Source organism: Zootoca vivipara, chromosome 6 (assembly GCF_963506605.1).
Source record: "Zootoca vivipara chromosome 6, rZooViv1.1, whole genome shotgun sequence".
NCBI classification, from domain to species: domain Eukaryota; kingdom Metazoa; phylum Chordata; class Lepidosauria; order Squamata; family Lacertidae; genus Zootoca; species Zootoca vivipara.
Window position 1 is genome coordinate 79,477,357 of NC_083281.1, and position 22,597 is coordinate 79,499,953.

The window sequence follows — 22,597 nt, forward strand, 5'->3', positions numbered from 1 at the left end:
GGCACACAGATCTGTATACAGGGGTGAGTGGAAGGTTGTGGTGACTCTTTAGGTGTGGGTGGGGGCCTGCAATACCCAGTCCAATTGGAGCAGTTGAGGTCAGGGGTGTATATCTCATGAAGAGCTATTCATAGTCTCATAAAACAATTTTATAAAACAGTTTAATTTTTTCTGCAGTATTGCACCAATTAATTGGGGCATGTTTGTTCATGCTACTCAAGAGTAGTAAAAGAACATATCTTTAGTGTGTGTGGACTTAATTTTTTTCTGCACAAACAATTTTATTTTTGATAATGCGCCTATACACTGTACATTCAGTCACTGTGGTATATATAAGCATAGCTATTTTCATACATAATCTGATAAAGTCCTTTATTTTACAATATTATCTGTTTCCAGGTTGGAAAAGGGATTGGGGGGGTGTTTGAAAAGGACTATCAAGTTACACAGAGAAATAGATAAATACCCCACGCTTTTTTTTTCCTTTTTGTAAATCAGGCATTTATAAACAAGAAAGCATATTTAATTACATAAAATAGTTCTAGAATAGGAGAGTAAGTCATAAAATAGTTAGCAGCAGCAGCAGCTGGAGGACAGGGAAGTAACAAAAAAATGCTGTAAAGATTTTGTCTATTAATAAACTTGCGCCGTTACCCCCTCAATTAAAAACTTGCTCCTTAGTACTCTTCTTTGCTTTAAAAGACCTCTCTATAACACAGAGACTGCTTGGGGATGTGAGGAGAATAAATGTCAATTTTCTTTGCTTTTACTAATAAAACAGTTCACAATGAATGACAAAAATATGCAAATAATGGGAAGTTGAACTGACACTGATTTTTTTTATAAGAAAAAAAAGTTTCTTTATGGTTGTTTTTTCCCCCTAACAAATTTCCTTGGTTTTAAAAACACAACTCTTAAAACAACTAAGTAAGAAAAAGGTTTTGAAAAAGTAAACACCACCATATACACGTATTATACAACTGCAAAATGAAAAAAAGTATTTACAAATTAATTTTTTTTTACATTGGCTAGTTCTGTTGGAAAAAAGCAAGATTATTATTCTGTTAGCTTGTTCATAGATATAAATGTCTTATTGCTGTTGGTATTCTTCACCTGCCCTCCCCCCCTTCGTTAAAGTCTTATTTGAATATCTTTTATAAAAAAGTGAATTAAACTGAATATACAATTACCTAGATTATATATATCTATATATCTATATATATTTGATGTATTTGGAGAACTGACAGCCGATGTAATAAAACACTTCTTCTCCCCCTTTTGGAGAAAACATCTTAAAGGAAACGGAATTACAATTTGCGAATTCTGTTTCAGTAAAAGGATCATAGCTATAACTAGCTTAAGTTAGCAAAACAAGAACATTATATTCTACAGAATTGATAATGCAGTTTCTCTTCCCTGACCAGCCCCTCTGCACTTTGGAGTAGGGGCTCTGCTGTGAACAAAATAATGTTGCATAGGCAGCTGTTTCCCCATTCACTTCAATGGGTTGTGCCCAACTTTCCATTCGGAAGAACCCATTAAAATTCATGGACCGCTGTTCTGATGTAACACTGGATATAAACCAATGTCAGAGATGCATGGTTTGGGCGGGGGGGGGGGAGCCCTTGTTCACCCAGAACTCTCATGTATTGATTGGGAGCCTCGAGTTTGGATTGGTTTTTGTTTTAATTACCTTAACTCTGTGTTTTCTACATATAGCTTTCCTCAGACCTCGGCTACTGATCTGGAATACTAGAGACCATGCTGCAGTGTTGAGAATATATATTTTTACACAGTGGGCTAGGAACATTTCCAAGGTAAGCCCCATTTGTTGCAATGACGCTTGAGCAGAAATTATTCTTGGTAGATTGTATTTGTTAACTGATGGCAAGAGCCTGAGGTGGGAAAAGTCCCAAACAGCTGTGATATGGCTGAATTTTCTGTTACCCTTTTATTGTCTGACTTGGAAATCCTTTAAACAGGACTTTAGACGCATGGCTGAAAAGATGCTATCAAATCCACATGGATTCACATGCTTCCTTCAGATGTTGGATACAGACTTGAGCTATAATCCAACTTACCTATGGTTAAGTTCTACTGAACTTAATAGGACTTACTTCTGAGTAGACATGCACAGGATTGCACCATATTTAGTGAACTAAGTCCCAATCCAAATCCAAATGACATGTGTCATGGCTTAAATCTGGATCTGACAAAGGTGTCTTTAAAAAATGATTCTTCACTCACCTAATGAGATTTTGTTGTTTTGCCTCTATCCGCCTTATGTCACAAAGATCCCCCCCACCCTGTTTCAACACTTACTAGACAGTCAAATCTTAAAACACTGGCAGATAGATGTTTCAAGAGTGATCATTATGTGGCACAGCTGTACAAATTGCAATTATTTCATCAAGGGTTTCAGTAAAAATCAGACCAGGATCAAGGTGTTAGAAACACAGCATTTGTTGATATTAATACTTGACACCTTAAGTAGTTTTATGTGCATACCTACATAAGATAAAGTATGAATGCAAGAAACACAATTTTAAAGCTGCTTATAGTGTTATAAGCATACATTTCACAGGGAGTTATGGATGGTTGCAGCTTCTTGTGGAGTACTGTATATAATTCAGCAGCAAAGTTGAGCTTGCCTTTGCATAGTATGTGGAACGTCCCTTAAATCAGCAGGATTGCAGGCCCTGTGCCATTACAGAGAAGGATGCAAGAGTGAAATTCTGATGGACAGACGCAGTTTAAATCACGGGACCTTTCCTTCCTTCTGTTTTAAGCTGTTGCAGAAGACTACACAGAGTTCTGTGTGGTTGGTGCAGATTATCTTTTTCCTGTTTGATAAATACAGCTCCTTTTCTCTTGGTGGGCTGGGAGCAAAAAGACAAGCTTGCACTGAAGTTGTGTGCCCATATCAAAAAGATGAGACATGATACAAACTTCAGCATTTTGCATTTGGGTTAGTACTACAATTGGAAGTGGTAGCAGAGACTTCTGAAGAATGAGTATGTGCCCAGGCTGTGGGTTCCCAATGCCTTTCCTGTTTGTTTTGACAGGAATAGCTTTGTGCCAGCTGCTGTAGCCTAGCCTCAAGGTTTGGAACATTTACACTCTCTCATGAAGAGGGAAAAGGGGCAATGGCTGTCATGTGGCGCAGTGGGCTTCTCTGAATCTTTGTGAATGCTTCAATGAATCTGGCAATGTTTTTTAGGGTTTGTACCTTTCACGCTGACCTGTTGGTCAACGCACCCAATTTCACTCCATAGAAGATTATAGGGAATGTCCTAGAATGTGCCCCCAAGTTTGCTAGCAAGACCAAGCTGTGCCTCTGTCAGTCAGCGTGAATTAAGTGTGTGTCATAAACATGGGTTGTGGCTGCTGTGGTTTAAGGCCCCTCTGTTTGTCATTGGGACTACAGCTCCCATCATCCCTGGCCATAGGCCATGCAGGGTGGAGTCAATGGCAGCTGAAGTGCAACAACAGCTGGAGGGCATAGAGGAAGATCAGTATTGGAGGGCAAGCTGCTTTCACAGAAACTGGTTTGTCTTTATCGTCTTGTAGAATGACCCCTGTATTCCCAGAATTAGGGTTTGCAACACCTCTCGCTGCTGAAAGGAGGGGTGGCTGGCCGGGGTGGGGAGAGGGGAGAGGGACAAGCAGTGAGCTGCAGCTTGTCCCAAGAGTGAAACTGAATCGCCAAGTGTAGGTTTGAGCCACTGAAGACAGCTGTGCATCACATCTACGTAATTTTGTTGCCTCTTGAAGGAAATAACTGCAAACTTAACAAAAAAGCATTATAGATCTTGGAAATTTATACGACTGAGAACAAAACAAAACAAAACAAAAAAGTTATGCACCTTTACGTTAAGACAGCGATAATGCCCATTAATTAATATATATGTATGGCAAAGATTTTAATTCCATGCATATGGTTTTTTTAATAACTGCAGAAAAAAACATACAAAGCAAAAAAATTATTTTAAAATCCCCATATTAAAAAAATAACTGCATAAACACAATCAATATTCCGTTTGCATTGCACTTTAAGATGGGAGAGCAGATTCCACTCATTGGATACGATTATGGGCAAGACCTCAAACGCAGACAACTTCGTATCATGCAAATTAGTCCGTATATATTTGTTGCTTTCTTGCTCCCCATATTTCAATTCTAAGTCACCTGATTTTTCTAATATAGCTTCCTTTTAAAAAAATTTCCTGTACCAACCCCTACCCCCACCCCCACTAAAATGCACTTTACTTCTTCCTTTTTCAATGTTCATGCTTACAATGGCTATTAGAATGGATAATAACAGCTTTATTTTTAATACAACTTTTATTTCCCCCCTAGTGTACTGTAAAGTCAATACTTTAATTTTAGGACAGACAGCCGCATTTAGGTTACAGGAAAAGGATTGAATTGCAGAGTTCTCTTCAGTGTTTCAGAACGCAATTTGGAGAGAGAATCTGTGAATTTGGGATGGCTTTCCCCCCCAGTTAAGGATTTTAGTAAACTGTCGCCCTTAGTAAACGGTTTGCTTACCATTCATGTGAAGTGACTGTAAAAATAAAAAATAAAAAGACATAATCAATACCTCTGTATTGGCAGGGAAGAACGAATCAAAATATTGCTCATTCCTGAACTGGGGCAGTTTAGCCACGACCAGCTGCCATAGCCCTGTTGCTGATAGGATGGGATCCCTGAAGTCCATGTTGGAACGCTTGTGTGACACCGATCTCAAGCAACCATGAATCAAGAAACACGTGATGTGCTTGATTGCCAGAGAGCAAAGGTAGGAAATCTGAGCCTATGCTTCTTATATTGACACTGAGCTCTAACAATTGCAGTTCCGTAACATTTCCTACCCGCCTTATTCTCAAAAGAGAGGGGTAGGTCCTGGAGATTTGATTGCTAACACAGTGGACAGTTGGTTAAATCATAAGGGGTGCAATAAAGGTGGAGGAAATAATAACGAAAACTGTAGTTCTTTAAAAAAATAATGCTTTTCAAGAGGAAAACAAAATCCAGTGGGTACTAAGTGTTGGCCCCAATCAGGTAGAAGAAGCAAAACTCCCACTGGGGATAGGATTTTTGCCCTGAGTGTGTTTACTTGCTGCATATTTTAATATCCAGTGGGAAGGAAAGAAATTGCGGCACAGATCCCAATATTAAAGTATTTGTCACATTAAAAACAAAAGACAAAAAACCCCCTAAAGAATAAGAAATGTAGGCTTATTCACAGCAGCAAAAGTCCTCTTTTTTGTCTCTTTAATACAATGTTGAGCACTCTCTGTGGGCCACACTGAAATCCTTACACGTGATCCTGGGCAAGTCAATAAAATACTGAAATTTCTGAGGTGATGATAACATGGGGATGAGTTCTCTGGGAAAACGGAAGGGTTTCCAAGCAGGCATGCCACTCTCTGTTTTTTCCCACTTATCTTTCACAAGCAACTTCATGTTTCAGCCGACTTTTGTCTTGTGTTTTCTCTGTGTTTCTTGCTCTCTTTATATATTCTTCTATCCGTTTCTCATAATTGAAGTGCTCTGGCGTTGGAGTGAGTCTTTAAAACACATCAGTTAATAACAGACATATATTTATATATAAAAAAAGTTATGGCGTGATTTACAAACACTGAATTTTAATAAGGCTGGGTTCATTTAGGATATAGTTCCACTCCTACACCCCACTGAAACATACAAACTACCCCCCTTTCCCCTCCACTGACTTTCCTCTTCTTGGTTCAAGCATGGGGAAAACAAAAATGTTAAACTAGGAAAAAAACCTAAATTTGAAATTCACATAGAAATCCCTTGGATTGAAACGGTCATGGCTTATTATTGGGCTTTTTCTGACGACCTTCTCTAAGAAAGAACCCAACATCTGTAACAATTTGTCATTACAAATCAGGCATTGAAAGTATTTCCCCCCTCCCTGTTTATATATATATATATATATATATATATATATATTTAAAAAATCTTGTTAATGGTTATAATACCATGTCTTCATGACTCAATTGTTTTGTGTTCTTAAATAGCTTATAACAAAAGGGTTTTGTTTTTTTCATGATTCCAAAGTGTTCCCAGAAAGCAGCCCTCTTTCCTTGTCTTTGATTTCACATGGATGCTGCTCGCCAGACGGTATATTTTTTTTTTTTGCTGCAGACTCAAAAAGTAGTTTAGGTTATAAACACTCTTCATGTTATAGGCACAGGAAGATGTTGTGCTATATGGATTGAAAAAAGAGGCGGAATTCAGTGCTTCTGTTATAAAGAGTAACATTTGCCCTCCAATGAATAACAAAGTCCATGTTTACCAGCACACGCCAGGGCACGGACCCTTGCCCAGCGCCTCTCCCACACACTCTCTCCCTCACTGTGCATATTATTTTATTTTATTTTATTGTCAGTCTGGCCTACAAATTAGACCCCATGTCATTACGTTCTTCATCGCTGGCCTAGTTGTCCATATCTTTCATTGTGTGTTCACTGCCGGGCAGATCACTCTGTTTAGGCCACAGTTGCTCCTGAAGTTCCTTGACAACCTTTTCTAAGTGTTCCCGTGCTTCCCTCTCACGCAACAGATCAGCACGCAGCTGTTCTCTGTCCGCCTCTGCATGCTGGAGCTTCACCTGCAGGTCTTCAATCTAGAATGAATGAATGGATAGTAAGCTAGAGATACCTGGCTCAATTCAACGCATTAGAACTGACATATAGAACCTTCGGTGGCTCGGGACCAAAGTCCAGAAAAGAGCGCATTCCCTAATACCAACTATCTTGGACCCTACAAGCGCCAACTTTCCAAAAGCAACACGCCAGTAGGTCGGCGGGGTCAGAGGCAAGCATGGTGTAAAAGTAGGGCTGCTGAAGGGAAGGGGGTTTCAAGAGACCAGATTGGGAGGTCTGGAACCAGTTCAAGCCTGGGGATCCCCACTCTTGAGTTACTGCAACACAGTCCAAGAGCTGAAACCTATCCGTTCTTAGATCAAATTCTAAACTATGTACATACAGGAAAGAAAATGAGGTCACTGAATACTTGTCCCACCATCTTTCCAGGTTTATACACAGCCTTGCACAAGGATAGCCAACAGTGTCCTCCAGATGCTGCTAAGCCAGCTGCACTGTGGCAAGAGACCTGAAACCTTCTCTCTGCTTACCATCTCTGCATCTTCCCCCACCCCTCAAAACAACACTTCTGGAGTCTTGGGCCTCTTTCAAGTCATTCAGCTCTGGCCACCTCCCCTCTAATACTTCAAAGGATGAGCAAAAAACGTGGCAATGTGATTACTTCAGAAATGAATATGCCAGACCTAAATCCTGACAAATGGAGGGGGGGGGTTGCAGGGAAATGGCAAGGATGTGCCTGTGCACTAATTCCTTCTGACTGCTTTGAAAAATCACAGGACTTCATTCCTTCCTCCCACCTACCTCCAACCTAATCTAGACTTGAACATCCCTGATGCTATTTCTTAAGACTGAGATGATGAGCAGAATTAGAAGCCGGGGAGACAGAAGGCGAGCACGTCTAACACAGACGTCCCACGTCAACATGGCGAATGGGAGGTAAGACAGAAAAGGCTTCTGGCATGATTATATTTTTATTAACAGACAAAACTCCAAAATTCACCCACACAAACTTCAATCCTTTCCTCCCTTGAGAGAGAGAAAAATCCAGATGTCAGAAGCAGAGGCAACCCTCTGGAGCGGAGCAAGTTGAAACAAACGGGTGAACCTTCAAAGCCTAATTAGATGAATGTGTGTTTTTTTAAAAAAGGCTTCAAACTTTGTGGAGCCCCACCCGCCCCCACAACACTTGAGCTAAAGTGGAAGTTGACACCCAGCACATGAAGCTCTGAATCAGATTATGTTTAGTCTGGGCATCGCTTACGTCCCGTGATGCGAGGAGAAGGAAATTTGCATCATTTCCTGCTTCTCTGCCCTTGTAAATTTGGCAAGCCTCACAAAAGGGACTGTGGGACCGCTCCCCTTCCTGTTAATGAGAGGAGGAGGAAAAGTAACATTTAACAGGGTTTTTGTTCAGAAGTTGGCTTCTTTTTTTCTGTAAAGGAGCTATTTAACTCTCTTCACAGAAAAGCCCACATGTTGCTATTACATATAAATTGATTTTGTAAAGCATGTCCTGGTATTTGTACTTCCCAACCCTACCTGAAGATGCCAGGAAATGAGCCTGGGGCCTTCTGTAAACAAAACAGGTGATCTCTAACCATTGAGCCATGGCTGTTGCCTACTAAGCCTGGGCAATGTACAGTGGTGCCTCGCTAGATGAAATTAATTCGTTCCATGGGTCAATTCGTGTAACGAATTTTTCATCTAGCGAGTCCCGGTTTCCCATAGGAATGCATTGAAACTTAATCAATGCGTTCCTATGGGCTCCGGGGGACTGGCGGCGGGGAAGGCAGGCAGGCAGGCGCTTGCACTCTTGCCTGCCTGCCGTCCCCACCGCCTGTCACGCGAAGATCGGAGGGCGCTGCTTGCCGGGGCTTGTCAACCCCTGCAAACAGCGCCCACCGATCTTCGGATCTGTGTTGTATGACAGGCGGGGAAAGCGGAGGATCGTTCCTCCGCCTTTCCCCCGCCCCGCCTGTCACACAAAGATCGGTGGGTGCTGCTTGCGGGGCTTGTCAACCCCGGCACACAGCGCCTGCCAATCTTCGGCTCTGTCCCCCGATGCGCTACGGCTCGGGGAAGCAGGCAGGGAGACGGCAACAGCCTGGGGGACGGAGCCAAATTGCGGCGCTGCGAGGGGGAGGCAAACGGTGAAAAGCCCCCGCTGCTGACTGGCTTGGCGGTGGCTGGAAGAAGGGGAGGAATTCCTCCGCTTCTTCCCGCTGCCGCCAAGCCAGTCCCTGAGCCAAAGTGCGGCGCGGGAGGAGGCTTTTCGCCGTTTGCCTCCCCCTTAGCTCGGGGAAGGTAAACGGCAAAAGCCCCTCCCCCCGCGCCGCAATTCAGCTCCGTCCCCCGGGCGCTTCAGCTCAGGGAAGCAGGCAGGGAGATGGCAACAGCCCCGGAGCTTCCACGGGTTGTTGCCACCTGCCCGCCTGCCTTCCCCAAGCAGCGCCCGCCGATCCTCCGCTCCCCTCCCATCCCGCCTGTCACACAGCGGGGATCGTAGAGGGCTTGATAAGCTCCCTACGATCCCCGCTGTGTGACAGGCGGGATGGGGGGGGGAAGCGGAAGAACGATCCTTCGGCGGCAAGGGGAGAGGGAGAAAGGACTGCTTTCTCCTCCTTCGTTCCTGTCCCCCTGCCGCCGACAGCAAGGACAGGTCCCGGGGTTCGGAGAAGTGCTGGGCAAGCACTTCTCCGAACCCCGGGATGTCTCCTTTCTGTCTGCGGTGAGGGGAGAGCAACGAACGGAAAGAAAGCAGCCCTTTCTCTCCGTTCGTTCCTCTCCCCGCCACCGCTGACAGAAAGCACAGATCTCGGGGTTGCCGGCTCTGTCGGGGCGGGGGGGGGGGGGAGTGAGAAGCAGAGGACTGATCCGATCCTCTGCTTCTCCCTCCCCCCCTGCTAGACAGAGCCGAAGCGCGACGTCGTTTCGCCACCTGCCTTCCCCAAGCCAAGGGGAAGGCAGGCGGCAAAAAGCCCGCGGCTGTGCGGGGGCTTTCGCACTGCCGCGCTTTGGCTCCGTCCCCTGGAGCCGAAGCCTGGCGGTGTGAAAGCGAAAAGCCCCCGCACCGCTGCACTTCGGCTCTGGGGGACGGAGCCGAAGTGCGGGAGCTGCTTCCCCCCCCCCCCCGCCGCCTGGCACACAGCTGCTTGCCATCGCAGCCCCCGCACCGCCGCACTTGGGCTCCGTCCCTCAGAGCCGAAGTGCGGGTGTGTTTTACTGCCTGCCTTCCCCAAGCCAAGGGGAAGGCAGGCGGCAAAAAGCCCTGGCAATTTTTCACTGCAGGCTGGACTTGCAGTCGGAGGTTCATTTTTCTATGGCCACGCTTCGCAAGACGAAGCCACGGCCATAGAAAACCTCGTCGTCTTACGAGGCAACCTCCAATCGCAAAATCCATTTGTCTAGCGAAAAATTCATCTTACAGGGCATTCGTTAAGCGAGGCACCACTGTAACGAGAGCTAGAGTGCAATGGCTTCTTCACCGGGTGGCACTGTCACTCCTGAGTCACTCTACCAGTGCCCAGTGTGAGAAACAAGCTGCAGCTGGGTGCTGGAGGCAGAGGGACTCAGGAGCAGCAGTTTCACTCACAATATACTGCGGGGTGAAACCACCATTGCGTTCTGGTCCTCATCCTGCTAAGGGAGGAACAAGCTACATGGCTTGTCCCTTGGCTGCCCGCACCTCATTTAAATTTCTCCGCTGAGGGGTGCACAGTGGCCTGCCCCTCAGCAGAGAAGTCTAACGGAGTCCCCAACTCGCCTGCTGCAGGGCGCAAGCCAAAGACAGTGTGGGGGCTCCGTTAGGCTTCTCCATTGAGGGCTGCTCTTCCTCGCTCCCCCTGCCCACCACCCCTTTGTTGGTGTCAGAAGGGGGGGAGGCAGGGGGAGCCCGGTAGCGATGCTGTAGATGAGGCGAGGGTGGGGAGATGTTTGACAGGGAGCACGGAAACATCTCCTCCGCTACCCTGCGCCTCCACCACGTTCAGCGAGAAGCAGGGGGTGGTAGAGGGATGCTGCTGGTTCTTCCCCGCCAACCCCATTTGCAAAAACAAGTCTGCTTTCGCAAATGGGGTTGGCAGGGAGCAACCAGCAGCATCTCCTCTGCCTGCCCCGCCCCCTGCCGCGTTCAGCGAGAAAGCCGGTGTCGGAAGGGGGCGGGCTTCCCCCGCCCCCTTCGCCGGACTGGTCCCTCCACTGCAGCTCCCCTTCGCTCCCCCTCCAGTGCCTCCCTCCCAGCCTTTTAGAGGAGGAAAACCAGAAAAAAAATTCTTGTTTTCCTCCTCTAAAAACAACGTGTGCCCTATGGTTTGGTGCACCCTATGGAGTGAAAAATATGGTATCTTTCAAAGCCTTTCTGAATATTTAGCCACAAGAAAAGCTCTTGCAAAGTTTTGGCCTAGAGCTCTTTGAGGAGACTCTCAAAGGACCTGTCCTCACCTGGGCGGAGTATTTGGCTCTCAGCCTGCCTGCTTCACACCCCTTGTCGCATACCCGGACTTGTCTGGCTTGCTCCAGTTCCCGCTTTAGCCGTATCCGTGATTCATTGGCCTCCTTCATTTTCTTTTCGTTCTCAGCTCGGAGGCGCTCAATCTCCTTCCTTAAGTTGCGCTTGGCTTCTGTTGCCTCTCTTAGCTTCTCCTTCTTCGCCACACGTAGAAACTCAAGCTCCTGGAACAAGATGGAGGCATGGCTTACTTGATAAACACACCCTTAAAAGTGGTTAGAGGTGGCATGGGGGAGTAAGAAATACATAACTGGGCAAGAGCTTTAACATTTCAGAGGTTGTTGGAGGGCAAGTTAGAAAGGAACATTGGACTTTAAGCATGGTGTGCCTGGTATTGGAAAGAACCACATAAAGCAGATAGATGTGTTCACCAGTTCCTAGCCAATGGAAAATGAAGATATCTTATTCAGTAGCATGGAATTCCATAAGTGTTCATATGCAGTAAGGAAGAACCAATACATCACAGAATTCTGGAAGAATCTCGACTCTGTTCAGACAATTCTAGAACATATATTACAGGCAGGCACTTATGGACATTCTGATGTTAAGATTTGAGTTAGGTAGTCAGTATTGGATCTGTATATGATTTGTATGTTTCCTTTTTTGTTTTTTAAGCTAATGGTCTTGTCTATTGATTATTTTAAGTGCTGAGCCTCCAGTGGGAGGGATGATGTGCCATGGTTGGTGGGGGGAGGGAGACATTTCTCTACAACAGGGCTTCTTGAACTATCTGATGTGACAGACTGGCAATTATTTTTTTCTCCAGGGTGCCAAGGACCGGTACCATATTTGATCCCTGAAGCGTCCCACCCAACCTGGGCTGTGGTGGAGTCACCATGAACCAGCAGCTAATGGCTCACATACCAGCACTGGTCCATGGAACACCACTGCTCAACAAGACCTTGCCATTGAGACAGAAGAAGGGCCCTGCTGCATCAGGCCAAAGGCCCATCTAGTCCAGCATCCTTTTACTCACAGTGGCCAAACCAGAAGCACAACAGCATTCTCCCCTCCTGCAGAACCCAGCAAATGGTATTCAGAGGGAGAACAGAGCCAGTGGAAAAGCAGAGGTCAGAGTTAGGTGATTAGTCCAAATGGAGACATTTTTCATATTTATGTGGTCCAGCATCAGATATTTTAGGCACATGGTGCTTGGGGCCCTCTCAACTTCTTTAAATGTGTAATGCGTAAACCATAAAGTTTTCTCTCTTTTGTTGGGATAGCAGAGGGGACAGCCTACATTCATTCTTTGCTTACTATATATTATGACTGATTAGTGTTAAAAGGGAGACCAGAGTTGCATATCTCTTCCCCTCCCCTCTCCTTCCTATTTCCAGATGCAATCCTTCCTTTGTTAAGTAACATACTGCATCGGGGTCATGGGAAATCTCTCTTGTCTGACAACCTTATTTCCTAAGCCAGAACTTGTTATCCTAGCCTGTGCTGTTTCCCAGCCATTCTGCATGAAAAGTCTTTGCCCCCTCCACAACAGAATTAATGGAATTTGGGGACGCTGTACTCTTCTGCCTAGTTTAGGCACTGTTAAAAGTTTTGCTTAGCTGAACAGCTTCCACCTGCTCTGCATTCTCTGACTGCTCTCAAGAAACAGGCTCAAGGTCCTTCAGAGAGAACCAGAAAGCCCAGGAGCAGCAAGCAGACTACCACCCCACGGATCCTCCTTTATACCATGAATGGGTCTCATGAAACATAAGGCCCCAGAGCACAATCTAGGTTTTCTGTGGCTCTGTTCAGCTGTTATATTAAGCCATAAACCACACAAGTGAAACCTCATAGTTTGCATGCACTTGCAAGCTGTCTGGGTGTTTCTAGTTTGCTGTTTTTTTAAAAATAAACCAACCCATTCTTGCTTCAGAAATATTGTTTTTACTCATTTATTAATAAGGAATACTAGTAAGAAAAACATAACCATGATGGCTATCTTCTACCTCCACTGCTAGGAATCACAAGAGTGCCGTTATGTTCAGGTCCTGCCTGTGAGCTTCCTGTAATAGGTGTGAGAACAGAGAGCTGGACCAGATGGGACTTGAGCTTAAATCCATCAGGGCTGCTCTTATGTACTTACTTTCAGGACCAGAAGGGTGTTTCAGATAGGGAGAGAGGGTTGTATCCACTGTTAGCCATACCCCAGAACATATCACTTGAAATTAATGCACATGACTAATTTGAATGGTGCCACATCCACACTATATTTGAAAAGCACTATTATATCACTTTTAAAAAATTCCTTCCAGCAGCACCTTAGAGCCCAACTAAGTTTGTCATTGGTATGAGCTTTCGTGTACATGCACACTTCTTCAGATACACTGAAACAGAAGTCACCAGACCCTTAGATATAGTGGGGAGGGGTATTACTCAGAAGGGTGGTGGGAATGGGTGATTGACTGACTGATAGCTGTTGATGACTGTTAACGACTGCAATTGGTCTTACAGGAAAAAGCAAGGGGTGAGATGGCTAAAAATAGCTTTATCATGTATAATGAGATAAGAATCCAATGTCTTTATTCAGACTAGGTCTCTCCATAGTTTTAAGCTTGGTAATAAGTTGCAGTTCAGCAACTTCTCTTTCCAGTCTATTTTTGAAATTCTTTTGTAATAAGACAGCTACTTTGAGATCTTGTATAGAATGTCCTGGGAGATTGAAGTGTTCTCCTACTGGTTTCTCTGTCTTGTGATTCCTGATGTCAGATTTATGTCCATTTATCCTTTGGCGTAGGGTTTGGCCTGTTTTTCCAATATAGAGAGCTGAAGGGCACTGTTGGCATTTGATGGCATACATAATGTTAAAAGATGAGCACAGCTCTCTTTCTCAAGCTCTGGGAGGAAGACCTTTCATTGCCTACAGACAGCCACCCAATCTTAAACCCACAATAATACAACCACCAGACTTAACATGGACACTGGTACCAGAGCCTGCAATAAACCCAGATGCTGCCACATACACCCGGACAACACCATTACTGGCCCCAACAACATCCAACATACCATCTCAGGACTATTTAATTGCTCATCCTCTAACATTGTGTATGCCATCAAATGCCAACAGTCGTCAACAGCCATCAGTCAGTCAATCACCCATTCCCACCACCCTCTCACTATGTATAAGGGTCTGGTGACTTGTGTTTCAGTGTATCTGAAGAAGTGTGCATGCACATGAAAGCTCATACCAATGACAAACTTAGTTGGTCTCCAAGGTGCTACTGGAAGGAATTTTTTTATTTTGTTTCGACTACGTCAGACCAACACGGCTACCTACCTGTAATTATATCACTTTAATAGTCATGGCTTAATAAAGCAGGCACCCCCAAACTTCGGCCCTCCAGATGTTTTGGACTACAATTCCCATCTTGCCCAACCACTGGTCCTGTTAGCTAGGGATCATGGGAGTTGTAGGCCAAAACATCTGGAGGGCCACAGTTTGGGGATGCCTGGCTTAAAGCATCATGAGAACAACAGTTTGTTAAGTGTGCTCAGAGTTGGTAGGAGTCCCCTCTTCCCAGGGAACTCTGAGAATTGTAGCTCTGTGGGGGGGGGGGTAGGGTGTCTCATAACAACCCACACCCTCTTAATAGACTACAGTTCCCAGTATCCTTTGGGGGGAAGCCATGACTGTTTAAAGTGGTACAATAGTACTTGCCTTTGTAGTGGGGATGGAGGTGGGTGGGTACAACCTAGCTGGATGCAAGCCACACATTTTGCCTTATGATGCTTCCATATGGCCTTACCTGGTGTAGGCTGCGTTTGGCCTGCAAGGCAGCATTCAGTTTTTCTTCCTGCTTCACTCTCATCTTTACAACTTCGTGGAGGAATTTCTCTTTGGCTTCTTTCGTGTCCAGGCCACTGTCCAGGGCCTGCCTGAGGTGCTCCAGCTCAGCCTCCAAACCACTGGTGCCACTCTGAGGCTCAGCGTGGCTGGCGACTTCAAAGACGTTGCTAGTAGTGGGCGGGGCTTGCATGCTGGGCGAGCTCATGTCCTTGGCTGAGCTCGAAGAAGCGAAGGATGGGGAGGAGAGTGAGGACAGAGAGGAGGTGACTGGGGAGGGGAAAAGAAACACAAAGGCGGCAGTTCCCCCGCCAACAAAAACAACATTAGAAAGCTAAAAATCACCTGTGTGTCTGGCTTGCAGAAAGGACATACATAGGAAGTGGCCTTGTACCCAATCAGACCATTGGTCTATCTAGTAAGGTAATAGCTACACTGATTGGCAATGGCTACCCACGGTTTAAGTTAGGGGTCTCTCTGTGCAAAGCAAGCGCTCTAACCGCTGAGCTGCTTTCCTTTCCTTAAGGCAAACAGGGAGAAGATAGACTTAAGAATCATAAAATCATAGAATTGGAAGGTACCCCATATGGGTCAATCTAGTATAGCCCCCAGCCATGCAGGAATTGCATCAGTTCCCCATCCTTCCATCCCTCCCCATGGCAATGTTCCCAAGGAAAACAACCAGGGAAGAATTAGAGGAAAATAAGAAATGAAGTAACATGGGGTAACTCACACTTACATTCTTCTCGAGTCTCTACTTCGATTTCTGCTTCCGACTCCTTTTCTTCTTCTGCAGCAGGGACAGCGGCTACAGCAGCGGTTGGCGTAGGTTCAGGAATGGTTGGGTTTTCGGCGACATGTTTCCTTTTCCTTGGCTGGGAGGGGCTGTTCAACGGCTCACTGCTCCGTGTCGCTGCTGGGGCACATGGGGGGTTGCTTACGATCTTTGGCTGAGGCGGGGGTGGTGCAAGGGCCACGTTGGGGGCCACGGCATTCTCAAAACTTTTGTATGAATACAAACTGCAGAGGGGTTGTAGGGGAGTTGGAAGGGAGAAAAAGAAGTAACACCTTCAATGATGGAACACACACCACTACATTTGCAGGCTCAGGAGATGTCTGCATGCATTGATTTACATACAACTCATCATCAGTGCAGTGAACCAGGGACAGGAAAAATGCAGCTCTTTGGATGTTTTGGGGCTACAACTCCCATCAGCCTCACCCAGCATAGCCATGGGCCAGGGGTGGTGGAAACTAAAGTACAGCGGCATCTGGAGGGCCACAGGTTGGCTATCACTGGTTTGTGCCATTAATATCCCATACCTTTAACACAATCATATTCTAGGAGGCTAGCAGAAAGAAATAATGTTGTGTCCAACTAGGTCCTGCTCAGAATAGATCCACTGAAATTAATTGTTCCACGTTAGTCATGACCATTAACTTCAGACAGTCTACTCTGAGTAGGACTGCTAGATACAACTCATAGTTGCAATATGTAAACATTTACTGGGGCAAATCAGCAGCCTTTTCTGTGCTACAAAATGCAAATTAACAAGGGGCCTGAACCAGTGTGTGATATAAATTGCTTGTGAGTAAATGACACTGATACTATGAATGTTTACTCTGGCATTCACTCCTACTTTCTTCAGCAGGATTTTCTTGTGTGTGTGCATAGATAGATAGATAGGATTTATATACCATTTAATCATTGAAAGCTCTGAGCAGTTCTCATAAAATATAAGATACACATTAAAAAGTACCAATAAACATCAGCTGCTAAAGAACAAGTTAGCGTTAAAAAAATCTAAATAAAATATTCAGTTTTAAAAATACATTTCAAACTTACGTATTAGGGTAGGCTTGCTTGAACAAAAATGTTTTAGCAAGTGCCAAAAAACAATACAGTGAAGGTGCCTGCCCAATATCAATGGGTAGGGGGCTGCAAAGTGCTGCCACATCACCAAATCAATTACTTGGGCTGTATCCAATGCTACTCCTACTCTTGAGTAAACCCACTGAAGTTAATGGACAGGAGTAACTTGGGTCCATTAATTTCAAAGGGTGTAGAGTCTTGAGGAACTTAGTTGGACACAACCCCTTGCAAATGTGGAATGGACATTATGTGTCACTTGTAAAAGGAAGCTCCGCAATGGGATTACAGCCTTAACTGGCTTAAAATGAGCTGGACTCAGGTTATTGTGCCACTCTTTCCGCCTCCTCACCTGTCTCTGATCAAAGCAGGGATGTGGTTTGGGAGGTCTTTTTCGTTTGCTGAAACGGCGGGGGACCAGGGCCGGAAGGCAGAGAGCCGCTGTCGTGGATGCATGCAACCAATACTCTGCTGGAGCCAAAAAGGAAACAAAGAGGAAACAGTGAGATACACACATGTGATTGAGACAGGCCAAGTTGGTATAAGCTGCGGTTATAAGTCCATGTGAAAAAGAAAAGGCCTAGGCAACAAAGTCATACACGGGGTAAACCCACTGAAATTAATGGGCCTGTTTGTTGTGTCCATTAACTTCAATGGGTCTACTCAGAGTAGGACTAGCACTGGATGCAACTCAAGGAGTCTAGTACAGTCTTAAATTTCATTCTGTTGCTGGTTTTAATTTTCCACTCTTAAATTGCCCATAAAACCGAAAACAATTCAAGTTCAGTGTTTAGCTGTACCAATGGTCTAACTTGACAGCTTCCTATATTCCCAGTTTATTAGATCATTCTAATTTTTTTAAACGTAATGTATGTATATATTCTGCAGCCACCTTTTTGCGGCAAAAGATTCTTACTGCAACCTTATCCTAGTTGGAAGAGAAATATCTAGAAAAGTAACTCCTCTATGGTTGTTCATTTTAAATACCAGTAGATCTAAAACTAAAAGAGAGGGTCCAAAAGAGAAGTTGACCATGAATGAAGCAAAATAAAAAGTGCAAAAGAGGAATTTGTCTTTAAACTCATTGGGTTTTACCCAACAAAGTCCTACTGCCTGAAATTAATGGTTAATCATGTCTTATTAATTTCAATAAGTCTATTCTGAGTAGGGCTAACAGGATGCAGCCCACTGTAAAGGTGTTTTTCTTTGGAAACCACCTAATTAATGGATGGTGTCCTTGATGAAATCTTTTGGGGGCCCTTGCCCTTTACAGTTGTGTTGGAACTGCTCAATATATGGTTTATTCATCACCACCCCAAGGAGAATAAAATAAATCTAAATCAGATTTTTAAACCAAATTTCTGGACTATGGATGTAGGAAATGAAGGAAGCTTCCTTTAGAGTCTAGGCTGACTGACAGTGGCTCTTCATAGTCTCATGTGCAGAAAGGGCTTCCTAACCACCTGCTAACTTTTTCTTTTAGCTGGAGATTGAATTTTAGGCTTTCTACACACAAACCCCCCTTCATGGATCACTGCCTTGTTGTGGCGAAGGGGCTTGAATAACTCCAAGAAGCTATGAGCTATGCCGTGCAGGGCCACCCAAGACGGGCAGGTCATAGCCGAGAGTTTATCCACCTGGAGAAGGAACTGGCAATCCACTCCAGTATTTTGCCAAGAAAACTCCATGGACATAAAAAATGAGAAGCTTTGAGTAGAAAGTGAGAATTTCCAAGGCATGCTCTGGTTCATGGGCTCACAGAGAGTCTAACACGACTAAACAACAGCAGCAACACACAAAACAGGCTCTACCTATGACCAGTCCCCTAAAACTCACCTTGCTGGATGAATTGGACAAGGACCGTAACCAACTAGACTGTTTCTCTTTGTCACCAATTATTGGAGACTGCAAGGAGTCATCTATTTTGGGTTTCTTGGGGGCAGGAGGATCAGATGGTACCTGAAAAGAAGAAAGAAAAGATTTACTGGCTTGAATTTGTATTCCTGTCATTTTCCATTGCATTTTTAGACATTAAACGTAGTTCAAACCACCACTAGTTGGACAGGAATACACCCACATGGGGACCATTATCTGAAGAGCAAAGAAGTGTCTGTTCCATAGCTGCCAAGTTTTCCCTTTTCTCGCGAGGAAGCCTATTCAGCATAAGGGAAAATCCCTTTAAAAAAGGGATAACTTGGCAGCTATGGTCTGTTCTAATCTATCCTACGAGCTCACAAGATTGTCTCACAGGATGCATTGTTACAGGTACTGTGACCAGGACCATTCTTTCCTTGTGGACTCCAGGTCACAGGTAAACTATAGGTAGCACACAAAAATTGTACATTGCTGTGTGAGTCCATTAGAAAACACCCTAAAGGCAAGCTACAGTTATACCTTTATCAGAACCAACAAAAATGTCACAGAACAACTGAGGGCATGTGTTCTAGCTCACAGAGGCGTATCTACATACATTAAGCCATGGTTAGTGTTCTATAATGGAACACATACAAGTCTTTCAACAGATTTTTTTTTACCATCCTGGGTGTTTTCAACTTCTATAAATGATTCATGTCCACCCAGATTTGGGGAAACACTTTAAAATTAATTTCTAGCTATGTTTCCTGGAGAAGGGATTTGAATACCACTGGACAGAAAATTGAATGGTTTCCCCAAAACTCTGTGACTGACCTATGTAGTTCTCCAAACTTTAGAACTGCTTTTTAAAAAAGCTAGAGGTGAGAAACAAAATTTCTAGTATATGTTAAAAGACAAACCATTTAAAAAATATATTCTTAAAAAAGCAAGCCTATAAAATCAAAGCATTCAACACTACCTGTCTTTTCCCTACTTGCCCCAAATCAAATTTGCCTGCTACCTTGTTTCCTAATTGTATGCAGAAAGGTAAGTTTTTAAAGCTGTGGTTTTGAATTGGAAAGATTATTTTAGATGAGAACAGGGCAGACTTTGTTATTCTGTTTGCAGTGGTTGTTATGCTGATGACTTCACTGCGCCGCAGCTGCAGGCAGATTCTAGTGGCCTGTTGCCAAGATCTGCTTTGCCTTTTCCACAAGTTGCTCTGCTCGGCCTATAAATCACCCGCAAGCATAAGCAAGCCCTTTTGGCCGCCTGGAACCCTTTCCTCTCCAGAGACACCAGAAGATAAATTCCGAGGGCCCCAATGTGGCTTGCCAAACAGATTGGTACCTACTGGTTGAACTGGGGCTCTGGAAAAAGCCCGAAAGCCAGCCAGTATAAACAAGATCACTAGGTAGGAGAGGGTGGGTTGAATGACCTCATAGTAATTGCTCTCTCCCCCTACCCTTCAAGGCAGGGAGGGAAGTGTCAATTTCATTTCAAGACCATGCAGTTTCTTCTCATGAAGGGATATGACTGAACTTGGAGACGAAGAGACCTATGCTGATAATGATGAGCCACCCAGAGCCCCACAGGTGTGTGCCAGGATAGCTCCCAATATGAGCACACAAAGCAGTAACCCTGTGTGGAGTTAACCCTAACCCTCCCCGCTGCTGCCATGCCAATTGCCAAATGTGGTAGGATTTGCAAAGTCCATCCTTTTCAAAACTTTATTTCTTTTTTAAAAAAAAATGGATTTGTGTTTGGGCTGTCTCAAGAGTGGCAAGGGAACTTTCTGAATCTGTGGAGAAGTCAGCATGATTGGAGTAATAATATTGGTGAAGGGGGAGAAAACTTCCTTCTGCTTTTGCAGTTTCTGCCTGTGCAAGAAACAGTGACAGCATCTGAATGATATTTGGCAAGCACTGACAGATCCCAGCCCTGTCCACTGGGGCTGTGAAGTTAGGCTGGGAGGGGACCTGGAATGAGAGGCGGACACAGCAGGTGCTTCAACTCAGTACAGAGATGTGTTTCTTTCTTGCCCATTCTCCCCCCCCTCACTTTCCCCCTCCACACTCTCCTCATTTCCAGAAAGAGTATTTTGTGCAGACTTGAGACAATCAATTGGGATGGTTAGTGAGTGTGTGCGGGGGGGGGGGGAGCTGAGCTAGGTTTTAAAAGCACACAGCTGTAAGAAATAGCTTGTACAAAGTGAGGCAACCTAAATAGATTTGCTGAAAGGGGGATGGAGTGGGGAGAATGATAAATATATTATCTTACAAAACACAAACTCAGTTCCTTGCTTTTCTACCATCACTCTGTTCAAGGCAGAAAAGAAGGAAATAGACCTGTCTGTCAATACTACGTTATAAGAGCATCCGTCTGGGTGGACACAGTGTTAGAATATTCCCAGGTGTCATGAGTGTTCTGCAACTGAAGAGGGTCCAATTGCAACTATATGGAGATCTCTGGATGCCAGGCTGGCAACTGACTTCTCCATCTGGCTGGCCCCCCTAGCTTTCTTACGCAGGTAAACAGAAGGGCTTATTTACTGCATTTATATCCTACCTTTTCCTCTAAGGAGTACATGGTTCACCCCCCCCAAAAAAAAATCAGTTAATCCCTACAACAACCCAAGGTTGCCCAGCGAGCTTCATGACTGAGTGGGGATTTGAACCTGATCTCCCAGTTTCTAGTCAGACACTCTAACCACTACACCACACTGCCTTTCTAGAGTATTTCTGCTATGGGGCAGGTATATAAATTAAGCAAATAAATAAATAAATATGGGGAAAGCAAAATGTTGCTTAGAGAAGGATCTGAAATGTTTTCTTGAAGTTTAAAATTTGTTGTATTCTAGATTATTTGATTTGATATTTTAATGTGTTACAAACCACATGAGTATAAAGCAATATAGAAATAAAATTAATGATAATAATAAATTCATTGTTTAAAAAAAGTGCTTAGACATTCCATTGTGGCGACAGTAATCTAGGTTTGTATTGCAAAAGCTACCACCATAAGTCTAGTCTTGTGAGGCTGAAAACTGTCCAGTGGTCAACATGGACTGCATCAACAAATCTCCACTCTTGACAGTTTTGGTTTGCAAAACCAAGCTTTCTTGAGTGATGCATCCGCATTGTCTGCACACTCCTGTGAATGGTGGTCTAGAATGACAGTGAATGAGTCAGCCTGGTCAATTATTTCTGTGCTGTCCTGGACAGCAACCAAGCATATCTATTCATATCAGGATTAGGGAGTAAAGGAGAAGATTGGAAGATAATAACAGCAACTTCTGTTCAGCTTTTCTTTCATGGTTGTGGAAGAATCTGACATCAAGAGATTGCAACCTTGACCTTGGTCATCAAAATAGTTTTGACTAATGCTTTACTCACTGCATCATAATGGCTAGCAAATCTGTGATGGCACAAAGCATTTGTGGACTAGAGCCCCTTTCACCAGATGCATTTCCCTGTCAATCACATTATCAAAGCCAACGGACAAGTGCATTCTCCATATTTCCAAAGGACAATGCCAGAGTTCAGCATGGCTGCAAAGTTGCCGCAATGAAAGCCCTTTACAGTACATCCTAAAGCACTGCAATGACCTGGGAAGAGTTTACTGCAGGGCCAGCTACACAGTCCCGTCCTGTGTTAAATGTGCTTGTCTGAGTTCCAAAGAAACATGCTGCACCGTATGCTCAAGGGGGTTTGTTTTGGACTTGCGTTTCAAGAATAGAAGCCCCATTTTGCCACATGCCAGACTTCTTCTGAAACCGAGAACACTATCAAAAGCAATCTGTAGAAATTGGGTGTTCAGGCAGCTCAGTGTGTTTGTGTGTGTGAGTGTGAGAAATCAACAACCCACTGAGCATGCCTAAGCCTTTGAGTGCACGGGAAGTAGCTTTTTGGATCCCAGCCAATGCATTTTGAGAAAGAAACAAGCTG

General features: G+C 44.5%; 1 protein-coding gene across 4 annotated transcripts in view; it reads right to left on the reverse strand.

The window, feature by feature from the left end:
* Window positions 1-361: 361 nt before the first annotated feature.
* Window positions 362-22,597, reverse strand: part of SKI (SKI proto-oncogene) — a 152,858-nt gene continuing 130,622 nt past the window's right edge. The window contains exons 2-7 of one of the 4 annotated variants that reach the window (XM_035118441.2): window positions 18,633-18,755; window positions 17,149-17,264; window positions 15,666-15,946; window positions 14,889-15,196; window positions 11,079-11,309; window positions 362-6,658 (exon numbers count right to left, since the gene is read on the reverse strand). In XM_035118441.2, coding sequence (XP_034974332.2) covers window positions 6,470-6,658; window positions 11,079-11,309; window positions 14,889-15,196; window positions 15,666-15,946; window positions 17,149-17,264; window positions 18,633-18,755 — 1,248 coding nt within the window. In that variant the 3' untranslated portion in view covers window positions 362-6,469. Of the gene's footprint in view, window positions 6,659-11,078; window positions 11,310-14,888; window positions 15,197-15,659; window positions 15,947-17,148; window positions 17,268-18,632; window positions 18,756-22,597 lie in introns of all 4 variants that reach the window. The other 3 variants (XM_035118439.2, XM_035118440.2, XM_035118438.2) reach the window with 3 other exon arrangements.